Here is a 13,675-nt window from a genome sequence, read left to right on the forward strand (position 1 = left end):
CTCTCTATCTCTATCGGGCCAGAGAGTCCCAGGATCTCCGGTAGCCATTTTTCCAAAAAGTCCACAGCGTTAGTCCCTTCCACTCCCAGCGGGAACCCCACAACTCTCAGATTTTTGCGGCGTTGCCTGTTTTCATAGTCGTCGAGTTTGTCTTTGAGCTCCATCACTTCTTTTTGCTGCCGCCGCTCCAGCTCCGTCAGCCCCTGGCGCAGGTCCACAACGGCGGCCTCGTATTCGGAGCTCTTGGCTTCCAGTGCGGTGACTCTCGTGTTTGTTGTGTGAATGGCTTCACTCATCTTTTCCAGTGCGGCGTCCACCTGGTGTAGTCGGGTCATGACGGAGGTTTGAATTGTTTCCGCGAACTTATGCATTTCGGCGGAGAACCACGCGGGCGGGACCGAAGTGTGTAACGTGTTGCTGGCAGCCATTGCTGGCGTTAGCTTGCTGCTATCTGGGGCCGACGCTTTAGAGTCTCTTAGGTTGTAGGTCGGTTTCTTTTCTTGGTATCCTGGTCCAAAGGCTTTCGGTGTCGACATTGTGCTTCCCTAGTGAATGTCTGTTTCCCAAAAGCTATGAAAAGGGCCTTACTCGTAGTTAAATCTCAGAATATACCGGAGGGCTGAATTGACCCGACCGTTCGCTAAGCCGTCATAACCGGAAGTCCCTGGAAAGTTTTGGGGAAATTATCTTGAGAATATGAAATGACATTCAAGCCTCATATCCTCCAAAAGTTTATTAAAAAAACAACGTAGAATACTTTTTAATATCTTACATAAAATTTGACTCACCCTTTTTCTCGTAAACAAATAAACGCGTCCATCTGATTGGATCGGAGCTCGTTGTTGAAGCTAAGTTGGGCTAATAGTTATATAATAGACTGAAAATTAAAGTAGTTTCCATGATCAACGCTGTCGCTTTAAGAAACCTGTACAAGGATCATCCCGAGTTCACGGGGACACCGATTCTCGAGAGAGATTTTTTTTTTTAGAGCAAGTAAAATACTTTGTATTTGTATTTTATTATATCAAATTTGACCCACTTTTTTCTCGTAAACAAATCAAACGAAACAACGCGTCTCTTTAAAATGAGTTTTCGTGTTTTTGTGTTTTTTTGTCTGCAGGGGTCACAAGCGTAAACACGACGACGCCAAGGAGGAGGAGGAGAGCAAGGAGGAGGCGGAGCAATCTGCCGACGAGTCCTCTAAAGACTCCAACGAGGAGGAAGGAGGCAGCAGCTCGGAGGCCGACGAGATGGCGGCGGCGTTGGAGGCGGAGCTTAATGACTTCATGTGACGTGTAGAAAACAAAGACACAAAGAGGAAACATAAAAGGACGGCAACAAACAAAACCCCGAGTCCACAAGTGGTACCTAAAAATAAAAAAAAAAATAAAAAACTCGTACTTCCTGCTGGAGCGCTACGTCGGGATGTCCGAGCCGTGAACGCTGGGACGAAGATGAATGTACAGAAACGCAGCGTCGCCGTGTAAATAGAGGCTTTTTTGTAGCATCCATGTTCTGGCCCTTTTTGGCGTTTAAAAAAAAAAACATTTTTGATGTTAACATTTTATTGTAAGATAACAAAAAAAAAACATAGAGGCGAAATTTGATACTTTTTTGTTGTTGCTGTTTTAATTTTTTTTCTATCTCAATTTTTATATTGATGAGAAGAAGTAAAATGAAATCTATCAACGGGGAACTGTTGCTGGTCGTACATGCCAAAGACTTTTTGGAATAGGGTTTTTTTAGCCAACGCGTGCAGCTACAGGTTGTTCTCTGGACTTCTGGTTTGACGTTTTGTTTTTTCCTCTCGTTGATGCAACCAGCCGATCTAGACGTCTGAATGTGTTTATTATTGCTGAGTCGTACGTTTGATAGCATAAATGTCTAACCAGCACCTTAAACCGCAGCCACTCGGTTTAATATCCGTTTTCACGCGTTATCATGTTCAGAAAGGAAAGACTCACCGAGTCGATGCAGCAGCTTCACTTTCACCAAAATCACTTTTTGGTGAAAGAAACAGATATTTTGGCAGAAGACAACATCGCGTTTTTCCTTCAATCCATATTTGCAAATTGGTTGTTTCTATTTCTGTGTGTAATATCATGAGTTACCATGGTGACATCATTTCAGTTATTTTTCTGTGATATCACACACGTTTCATACGCAACACGATGGTGATTTTACGTTGCAAAAACAAAAACGTCAACTTTTTTGTTGTAAAAGCATCAACGTTTCTCCTCACAGTTTATTTGTCAATCGGAGGGTTTTTTCCTAATTAAACACTTGTTGAAGCTAAGGTTGGTAATGTTGGAAAAAGATAGAACTACTACAAATAAAAAAATATATAATTATTATACGACTGAAAATTAGATGAAAATTAAAGTAGCTGGCAACAAAGTTTCCACTACCAACACTGTCGCTTTAAGAAACCTGTTGACAGCGAGTTCCAAGGATCATCCCGAGTTAACGGGGACAATGATTCTCGAGAGTTTTGCTAAGGAGCCCAAAAGATGGCAATTTTCTCCAAATGTATGTTTTGTTTTGTTGTCCAAAAGAAAACAAAAAACACCGCGTCACAGGAACTTTACTAGCATCGCAGACATCCAGTGAAAAGAGTTGACCCGACCTTTAACCTTTACAACATGCAGCAACACATGGACATTTCCCCCCTTTAGTTTTTTTTGTTTTGCAGTGAGGAGTCATCCTGTTATGTTTTTGTTTTGTGTTCGTGGTGCTTTTTTTTAATCCTACGTTTCGACCAGCAGACAAACTGACATGTAAAGTATTTGTGAAGTCTATTTCCTACTTGACCCTGAGAGAAAAAGATACTTTCATCGAATAATAATAAAAAAAAAAGTTTCTAATTAACACGACTGAATGTGTTTTTGTATCCATATAGGAAAATACTTTGTCTTTGAACGCATCGCCAAACCGACAAAGTTCCACCCCCTCCGTTCAGATCTCTGTTCCTCCGACTGTTTTGATTGGACGAGGGTTTTACGGTCCTACCAAAGCCACAAATGACTTTTTAATAAATGTTTTTATGTCAGAGCATTAATGTATTCATGTCTATCGGTATGTTCCGAGGATTTCAAGTACTCCACCTTTAATTCATCGTGCAGCCGATGAAAGTCCATTAGCCTCGTCGTTATGACGATAATGCGTACACTTACTGTTCCCTCCGATGTCTAAAGAGGCTCATTGTCATGGAAACCGATACGGCAACATCAGGCCTCGTTGTTCCCTCTCGCCTGGTTTGATGCAGGTGTACCGAACCCTCGTTGAAATGAGGTGTTTTGACTGTTTTTTTTTAAGCGCCGGCACTCGGCGAGCTTCTTTCCCAGAACGCCTGATGATCCGCCGCCTTTTCAAAGCAAACAGCAATAAACACAGAGCTGTTTATCCGGTATTTCCCTCCAGGGTGTCTTTTTTTTCTCTCTCTCTCAGCTGCTGCGGTCAGTCGGGCTTTGGATGTAGATGAATATGCAGCATGTTTATCTGGTTTATGATCCACTTAGACCTACTATGTACAGGAAGTGAAGCCATTTACAAAACAGATTTACAAAAAAATCCACAAAACCCAAAATGATTTCATATTTCTGGCCTGGTGTGAGTCATCAGACCTGTTACAGACCAGTGGTGGGACCCACGGAGACTACAAACCTGTTACAGACCAGTGGTGGGATCTACGGAGACTACAAACCTGTTACAGACCAGTGGTGGGACCCACGGAGACTACAGACCTGTTACAGACCAGTGGTGGGACCCACGGAGACTACAGACCTGTTACAGACCAGTGGTGGGACCCACGGAGACTACAAACCTGTTACAGACCAGTGGTGGGACCCACGGAGACTACAGACCTGTTACAGACCAGTGGTGGGACCCACGGAGACTACAAACCTGTTACAGACCAGTGGTGGGACCCACGGAGACTACAGACCTGTTACAGACCAGTGGTGGGACCCACGGAGACTACAGACCTGTTACAGAGCAGTGGTGGGACCCACGGAGACTACAGACCTGTTACAGACCAGTGGTGGGACCCACGGAGACTACAGACCTGTTACAGACCAGTGGTGGGACCCACTGAGACTACAGACCCGTTACAGACCAGTGGTGGGACCCACGGAGACTACAGACCTGTTACAGACCAGTGGTGGGACCCACGGAGACTACAGACCTGTTACAGAGCAGTGGTGGGACCCACAGAGACTACAGACCTGTTACAGACCAGTGGTGGAACCCACTGAGACTACAGACCTGTTACAGACCAGTGGTGGGACCCACTGAGACTACAAACCTGTGACAGACTGCAGAAGCTGACACCTCCACGGTTCACAGGCGTCACACATGCAGGCGCCGCTCAGGAAGTCGTGTAATTGTCACCGTTGTTCATTTGTGTGAACCTGGGATAAAAGTAGAACCTCCCGTCTCATCACATCCCACATCACTCTGAGAAATGTGATGAGACTCCTGCAAAAATATAAAAAACCACCAAACAAACAGGATCTCTTAAATGAGCCCTGTGGAGTTTTTCTGTAAACAGGGTTTATTAGTCCATCCTGGTTCTTCGGGGTCTGTTGATGGTCTGTTGATAAATCCTGCAGTATTTACCATCTTTGTTGGTGCATCGGTGGTAAATAATCACGCTCAGTGCAGAAGTCGGCTTTCTCTCTCGCACCGCTTGAATTCCGATACGCTGGAAGGTTTTTATAGATTTCTTTTTTTGAAGGTGAGTTCTGATGTTTGATGTTCTTCCTTCAACCTCGGGGTCTGTTATCCATGTACGTGACCTTCTACTGCATTCCACCTTAACAGAGGCGTCAACCTGCTGCTGCATCCCACCTTAACAGAGGCATCAACCTTCTGTTGCATCCCACCTTAACAGAGGCGTCAAACTGCTGCAGCATCCCACCTTAACAGAGGTAAACCTTCTCCTGCATCCCACCTTAACTGAGGTAAACCTTCTACTGCATCCCACCTTAACAGAGGTAAACCTCATGCATCCCACCTTAACAGAGGTAAACCTTCTCATGCATCCCACCTTAACAGAGCTAAACCTACTAGATCCCACCTTAACAGCTACGATGCGTTGGCTGCAAAATATGAATTAATGTTGATTTAATACAATTTGAGGTCACGGTTTCTGCTGTGTTTCATGTCTTCAGTCACATGCTTCGTCTGAGGAACGCTCACGTTATATGATATATGAGTTTCTGCAGCTGGAAGGTGCGGCGAGGTGAAGAGGAACCCCGGAGGCTGCTCGGATCAAAGGGCTCGTAGCTTTTTGATGAGCAGACGTGCAGCAGCTGTTAGAGGACAGAAAGTAGGGCAGCGGAGGGAGCATCATTAATACGTTCATGGACAGAAGCGAGGTGGCCGTTACAGGACAGCGATCTCTTAAACAAGCCTGACGACGTCTGGTTGAAATGAATGATTTAGTGATAATCACTCCTCCCAGTGAGAGTTAGCAGGTTACATAAGAGCTGCATAATGAGACGTGATGGATGAAGTCTGACGTGGGATTTGACGGCTGGAGGTCGTTCAGAATAACCGATATGTTGCTCTTCCATATGACTTCGAGTCTAAAACACCAGAAATAAATGACACGATGTGTTAAATTTAGGAAAATGTGGGCCAACTTCCATTGTAACGTGAACCACATCCTGCAGGAAATGTGTCCTATTGTTTCGTTCAATGGTGAGCTTACATTTTTTCCACGATCCGACACTTTAAAAGGAACGATGTGACATTTCTTGGTAAAAATCCCAATTTTTTAGGTTTCTTGCCAAGAGATGGAGGAGAAGAGCTTAATGTGAAGCGACTCGGTGATGTCACAGGGACGAACCTAAAGCATCTATTAGCCATTAGCTGTCACCAATCCCTCTCGGTTTGACCGGGTCACATGGAAGATCAGGGTCACCCAGTCCAGAGTGGGATTATCAAAAACACCCCAAAAGAAACGCCTGAAGAGGAAATAACTTCTGCACTTTATAATTTGGTTGCTCACATTTCCTGTACTTATCTGGTTTCAATCATCACATTTCGACTCAGCAAAAAAGGACATTGAACATTTCCTTTAAACCAAAGAGATGGTGTTGATGGGGAGACATGAATCATCTAACTCCCCCTGCAAGAAAGCAAATAATGTCCAATGATTGCCTGAATCCTTTCATCCCTGTGTGGATAAATGAGCGTCTTAAAAAGGGGAACAGTAACGTGACTCCACATATCCGGATCACACGCCGATCAGCCGGCGAGCTCGCCGCTGCCGAGTCATTAGTGACTGAGAATATTAATCACAATCCCACACCTCGGCTAATTTCCGTTCCTCCAGAAATACAGCGCTCGCTAATACCCGAGGTATTTCTGTCAGCGGCTTGATTCCTGCAGCTTCTAAGACATTCGTAGGTGATGTATTCTACTGGCAGGCTCTCTGTTTATGTAACGGGGAGATTCAAAAGAAAAGCTGGAGTCAGCTTCCCACAGAGCAGAAAATATCCACACCGGAGTGTCAATTTGTCCCGTAATGAGTCTCGAAATTGCTTTTGTCTCGAAATAGGAAATATGGTGACGTTTTCTTCTATGTCTCTGCACATCAGGATTTTTGCAAAACAGGTTGAAGTTGCACCGAAAACCTGCTGAAGACGATTTAAACCCGAAACAACAAAGCTCTTATTTTTCCACTTGCATGACTCGACTAAAAACATTCTCTGATAAACAGATTTGAAGGCGCGAGGAGGACGTAGGCGGCAAGACACAAAAAAACAGAAACAATGCCAACAGCGAGTACATGATTCCTCTTCTTCTTCTTCCTCTTCTTCTTCTTCTTCTTCCTCCCGTGTTGTTTGCGGCAGTGAGACGTGACCGTGATCAACGACTCGTCTGACAGCTTCATGACGAGACAATCGTCTCTTCTGCCGCATTCCTGATGACCTTTAGACCTTTAGATCCCCAGACCGGTACCGGGGAGATCAGCAGGCGGTATCATGGGTAATACATATTCAATCTCAAAAATGCAATTAATGATCCAGCTGACAAGCAGCGTGACACTAAAGGAAGAAGAAAATGTTCACTTTTAAACACCCTTGATGATATAAACACTGTTGTGATTTCATTAGATGGTATCTTAATGAGTTAAATCATATCTGAGGGGAATATATATATATATATATATATATATATATAGCTAATTATGATTTCACACAGCAGCTGGGATGCCAACCTTGATAACGAGGGGGGATTTATGATTTATCATCGACAGAGAAGTTTATATTTTATTCATTGTGAGGAAAAAAAGAGCAGTAGGTTCACCGCCAGAATAATTCATCCCCACACTTCTCCCATAAACAAAAAACGTTGAAATCGTAAAAAAAAAGAGTTACGTTTCTGCACCACTCTGATTTACGGTCCTCGTAAAGCCTGCGGGGCCCCCGGCTGGACCCCTCTCATGTCCCGCATGTCTCGGTGCTGATCGGGGTTAATTAACCAGAAAGTGGCTTCTCTGCAGCAGCAGCCGGGATGCTCTTGTTGTTGGTTTCCTGTAAAAGGACATTTTTATGACTCTCAGATGCAACAACAGCAGCAAAGCGACTGCTTCGTTACATATCTGTCAATTAACCTCAGAGGAATAAGCTGCTTGCTGGCCTGGATTTCTGCTGATTGTGGTCCAAAACAACACGATGTTCTGGTTCAGTTCTTGCTCGGCATCTTCTTGAAAGCACCGGAGCTTCCTTCTACATCATTCTGGTACAGTGTATTTAATCTACGGGCTCTTTAAAGCTCTTTTCTTTGAGCTAACATTCCTAGCATGGAAATGCTAACATGCAGGTACACTATTGTTGCACTTTGAGAACCGGCACTAAAACACGATGCCTTCACGGCCAGAAAGGGTTTCCTGAACTTAAGAGTGTGTTGCCTTAACATGAGGAGATTTCTCAGGAAACCTGAAGGCAAACATAATTAGTATGTGGCCATAAACATATGGATTGGATCCGGGAGGTCTGGACCCTGATGACGGTTCTGGATGAAAGGTTAATACAATCAAATGTATTAACCTTTCATCCCGAGGAAGGAACGTAAACATCTGTTCCATTCATTATTTATCGAGATATTTAACTCAAAGTGACACAAATGTCACCGGCAGGTCAATGAGGATACATCATCTGGGAACCATGAACGTGTGTAACAGACGTTGGCCTGATCCATTGTGTAGAAGTTTCTCCTCTGGTAATCAATATAGCTAAAGTTGAATCCAATCTTCTTTACTTTGTAGGTCACATCGAGGCGTCGGAGTTTCATAACAGCTAAATGTTCCTCACAGGAACTTTAAAAAGAGGAAGACTAAATTGGTTTTATTTTCATCACCATCACAGTTCCCAAATCACAGCACTTCTGTGCAGCTCTGACCGTCTTTCATACGCTAACCATGCAGACTGCCGGTGGGGGGTGGGGGGCTCTGCAGAGACCACCTTGGACCTGCAGGTCCAGCGGGAGGCCTGGCAGCAGCATCAGCTCCTCTTCTGGCCCGGAGCTGAGCTTCGCCTCACCACTCCGCCGGTTCCTGCTGGGAGCCTGGATGAACCAGAACCAGACCAGACCGTCAGACCCTGCTGCAGTCATATGAAAGGTTCCCTAAAGGGACTGCTTTGAAAGTTTTTCCACAGGGGCCACAACACAAATCTAGGAAAGTTCTCTACTTGTGTCAGAAATGCATTGAGTGAGATCTGGAGGGAGTTTCTGAGAATCCGAGCAGCAGAAGGATCCAGTTGGAGACCGGCGCCCCTCTTTAGCACAAGAACTGGTCTGGGACCAACAACAACCCTGAAAGGTTATCATGTGAGGAGGAGGATGGAGCCGCGGGGAGCATGAAAAGGCTTAAGCTGTCAGCTTAGAAAGGTTGTACTCTTCAGTAAAAACCACAGGGAATATTCAGAAATATACACATTTTATTCTTTTTTTTTCATTTGTTCTGGTCATTAACTCTCACACAAAAACACATTGTTTCTGCACAAAAGGAATAAAACAGTAACAGTAAGCCTTCAGAGCTCCGTTTTGAGCTGTTGAAAGATGTTTTTGCAGAGTATAAATTTTTTATTCCCATTATTAAACTGCTTTTTTTTTGCTGTGTGAAACAAAGCATCGCAGGTTGTCAGCGGTCTGAAGTTCATGCAGAGATCCAGCTGCTGCTGACTCTGGTGGACCCGTGGGACCGAGCAGGTAGACCACTAGACCGCTAGACCAGCAGATGCAGGATTGTGCAGTAAGTGGCCTGTTTGTTCTGCAGGACTGCTGCTGCTGTGTTTCCTCTCTCTCCGGGAATCAAATGAGATCTCAGTCAAGTCATGCTGCATGCTAATGCACGTGAGTACGAGACGTGTGCACGTCCGGGCATCGTTAAGACGTCCATCGCTGCACATCCTTTCATCCTCCGTCAGTTCCAGGACGAAGAGATTTCATTTCCCTCCTCTGAGACATAAAAGAAGAAGGAAAATAATGTGGGAATGTCTTCGCTGTGTTCCTCTCCCCGGTCTCCAGCGTTGCACAGCATCAGATCACTAGTCGAGCCAATAGAGACGGGAAGAAGAAGAAGAGAAACCCTCTGATGGGATGTGAAACAGCAAAGAAACCTCACCAGGAGATTCTACATTATTTCATTTTTTTACAAAACATCTCCACAACTCCAACAATCCACAACAAAGCAATTACAGCGACGCCTGAGTCTCCTACAAATCCCACGTTTTACCAAACAAGCCGCTCACAAACCCCCGTCGACAGCTTTTTAAGTGCTCGTCTTGAATAATATGAATTCATTATAGAGAATAAAAAGGAAAGGGTTGAGACTGTGAGTGAGCTACCTGCAGTGCTGTAATTTATATAGGGGGACGTTTAAGCAGCATTTCAGGTTAAAAAGGCACTCGGCTCTTTAAAGAATCCAGCTTGAAGGTATTCCTTTGAGCAAACAGCCTATAAAATGTAAAAGACTGGAGATGGTCTGAACAACAACGCCCCTATACGTTCACAGCAGCTTCCTAACAGCTTTTCATAGCCTTGAAAATAAGATAATGCTTTTAATCTTTTAATTATTTCGAGGCGGGGGATTATTAAAAGCATGATTAATCCACTTCCAGCTATAGACACACAGTGTTAATCCATTTTATCGTCTTAAGGTAGCACGACTATTCCTTTATACCTTTCAGACACCGTTCTGCTGACGTGTAACTCACGTCATGTTTGTTTAGTGAGCTAGCCGCTAACTTTGTGTCCAAACTCACTCATTAAGATCTGAGAAGTGAAGCCAAAGCTGAAGTGCCTTAAACTGTCATTCTCTCTGCTGGCCACCAGGGGGCGACTCCTCTCTGGTTGTATAGAAGTCTATGAGAAAATGGTCCTACTTCTCTCTGCTGGCCACCAGGGGGCGACTCCTCTCTGGTTGTATAGAAGTCTATGAGAAAATGGTCCTACTTCTCTCTGCTGGCCGGCCACCAGGGGGCGACTCCTCTCTGGTTGTATAGAAGTCTATGAGAAAATGGTCCTACTTCTCTCTTGATGTATGATCTCAGTAAACATTGTAAACATGAGTTTATGGTCTCAATCAAATAGTCAAATAGACGATAAAGCCGCGTATGCTTTAGGGGCGGGGCTACCTTGTGATTGACAGGTCACGCTACCGATGAAATCTAGCTACCTTGAATTAAGGAAGTCAACTTTGTAAGCCGCTTCTGCAGCTTGTGTCACCATATCGTCACTATTTTTAGTGAGAAATTTCAACAAAACAATGAGCTGAAAGACACTAAAGCTCGATAAAGATTCTCTGTTTTGTTACATCGTCGTTTGAACGCATGCTTTAAACGTTGCATACGGGTGACTAAAAGCATATTAATCACCTTGACTCCAGAGCATGATTCAGCACTTTTCTCTCCGACCGTGATTGATACGTCGTTAACCTTCTTGTTCGGAGTCGAACGGCGTTTGAGAAGAAAGTCTATAAAAGGCAGAAAAGTGCTCACACTGAAATGCAATTTGCGTAATTTATTCGACTCTAAATAGTTTTCTTCCAAATTGATTTCACCATTATGCCTCATTATCTGATAATGATTGCTTTTAAGCCTCCAGAAAGAGGAATATATATTTTCACTTAAAGGGAAAGAAAGGTAAATGGCCGCCGGGTTGATGTGGGAGGTGACATTTGGCATTCATTTTCTGTTTTTTTTTTTATTCCGGCTCACATCCCCTTAGTCGTTGCCCCAGTGACCACTTTCCGTGCCGCGGTCGTCGGAGTGGAAATCTAATGGAACGGCTCTATTCCATTATGTTTGACAAATTCTATCTGCCTGTTTGTGATTAGATCGGCTGTGTTGCTTCGTCTAAATGTGTCGTCGGTGTGGGAGCCGCTTAGAGAGGAGTTCAAGGAATGGGCAACGTTGTTGGTGGAGAAATTTAATGAGGATTAAACCAGATTTTGGTGATGTAGAAGAAGAACTCAACAAAGATGTATAGACAAAATTAAAATGTTGTTTTAGGTAAAACATTGTTTTAGGTAACATTCAACCAGGTTTCAAATTATTTATGATTTTGAAAACCAATCAACTTTTTTATGTCGGCTATGACAAGTGACTTGTTTTCTCTGAATATTGCCGCCTCTGTCGGCTCTCCTTTTTATTTTTATTTTTTCCCTACAGTGGCTCTTAATACGCCGTCGTACTTTGGGGATATCGGCAAAGAATTGTGAATATTTTAGTAATAATATAGCAAACAAAGATGTATCAACATTATCCCTGGACGATAGAAAGGATCAACCTCTTTGTCGTATTGATGAATCTTCTTTGGCATCACTCCTACTTGTACAGACCGAACACCATTGTATGCCTTAGCTGTAAATATGGTAAATATCTGTATTTTAGTTCACACAGAAGTCTTTTTCTCTCAGCAGAAGGTCCTGATATCAACAGCGTCGGACCACCGGGAGATCTTCCCACGAGGCAGCGGGTCATAACCCATTCATAAGGAGTCTGCACATTTCTTTTTTTTTGCAGGTGTCCTTGAGAAACAACGAATGTGTAGAACAGATGGATCAATATCTCCCAGCGGGGCCCAAACCTCTACAAAGAGAGAAATATTGAATCGATCCTGCATTAATATTAACAACAATAACCTATAGCCTTCTTTTTTCAACTCGGTTGGAAACAATAAAAAAAAAAACACAACGTTCATGAGTTTTAATTAGCGGCTTATTGGGTCACATGTCAGAGATTCTCCTGTGGTTGCCGGGGGTTACGTGGAAAGACTGTAGAGGAGCTCAACTGGTCTAAAAACACTGAAATTACCGTTTAATTCAAATATAGAGTCACCTGTAACATCTGGGTGGTGGGAAGGAATGTGTGGAAATTAATTAACAAGTGGAAATACTTTCAGTTCAAATAAAAGCCGTAAAGATGGAAATAGTTTGTAATAGTTTGTTAAAAATACTGGATTCATGGTTTTAATCAGCGGCTAAAAGTAGCAGATTAACTGCTTAAATAGCCAGCAGTCGATATAATTAACTAAAATCAAGTATAAATGGTTAAACAGCCGGGTCTCCTCAAAATCACGTTCCTATAAAACAAAACTGCATCATGAATCATGTTTCAATGAGTCCAGTCGGGGTGAAAACGACTTTCACCCAGCAGACCGATGTTTGTGTTGCGTGTGTAAACCACGTTCTTCTGCTGCTTTTTTGTTTCACTCTCATGTTAAACCCAAACTTTGTTTTTACTCAACAGGTCGATTTGGTGCCTTAATCTATAACCATGAAGCGATTATTTTTTAATTATTTTTTGGTGTTTCAAAATGTTAAAATGTTGACCTGAAAAAAAATATATATTTCCCTGCAAACGTAACTGAGAAAGCAGGTTAGTTGTTTGGAATGTTACATTAAAATATCAGATACAGTTAATAAAGTTCATTTAAAAATAATGGATAAACGTTTCAGATAGACTTCTATAAAAATTGCCCAAAGCAACCGAAAATGTTAATTATCAGAATGATCACATCATTCATCTTTCAATAAGAGACATAATGATCCTTAAAGACCCAGGAAAGACCTTTATTCTGAACCCACGTGGCTGACTCAGCTGCAGTTACTCGTCTCTAGGAGGAGTTTATATCCAAACTTTATCACGTAAAGATGAAATACTAAATAAGTACAGCCTGTGCTGTACAGGAGAAGCCTGTGTGTGTGTGTGTGTGTGTGTGTGTGTGTGCGCGTGTGTGTGTGTGTGTGTGTGTGTGTGTGTGTGGCTGGTGAGGGAGGGACCGGATGGCAGATTAATAACGTGTCTGCAGACAAAGGCCCGGGAGGATCTCTCCCATTGATGTGGACTACAAGTAACCGTGGAAACGCACTGATCGCAGTCAGAGACACAAACAGACAGGAATGGACTTGGCCACTTCATAACTCTTTAGAGGCCGACGTCCAAAAGGGTTCCTCTGGCCCGGCGGTGTGAGTTTCCTCATTCCCTCCATTTAAAAAAAGAAAAAGTCCAATTAAACTTTCACAAAATCTCAAGAAAAAACTCATCTTGTTATTATTTTTGAGTATGAGGACGTCTTTTCTTTCTGGATGTCTTTGAGCCTGTATTTAAATTTTTTTACGGAGAGTTCAGAGGTCAAACTCACAGTCACAGAGTGGCAA

General features: G+C 43.2%; 1 protein-coding gene across 1 annotated transcript in view; it reads left to right on the plus strand.

The window, feature by feature from the left end:
* ctdp1 (CTD (carboxy-terminal domain, RNA polymerase II, polypeptide A) phosphatase, subunit 1) overlaps positions 1–2,847 on the plus strand; it is a 46,168-nt gene extending 43,321 nt beyond the window's left edge. Inside the window, exon 13 of the mRNA XM_084032064.1 lies at positions 1,121–2,847. Within this exon, the coding sequence (XP_083888190.1) occupies positions 1,121–1,292 (172 nt within the window). The 3' untranslated portion in view covers positions 1,293–2,847. The remainder of the gene's footprint in view (positions 1–1,120) is intronic.
* Positions 2,848–13,675: the final 10,828 nt, after the last annotated feature.

The sequence above is a fragment of the Eutrigla gurnardus genome (assembly GCF_963514095.1).
Source record: "Eutrigla gurnardus genome assembly, chromosome: 17".
NCBI classification, from domain to species: domain Eukaryota; kingdom Metazoa; phylum Chordata; class Actinopteri; order Perciformes; family Triglidae; genus Eutrigla; species Eutrigla gurnardus.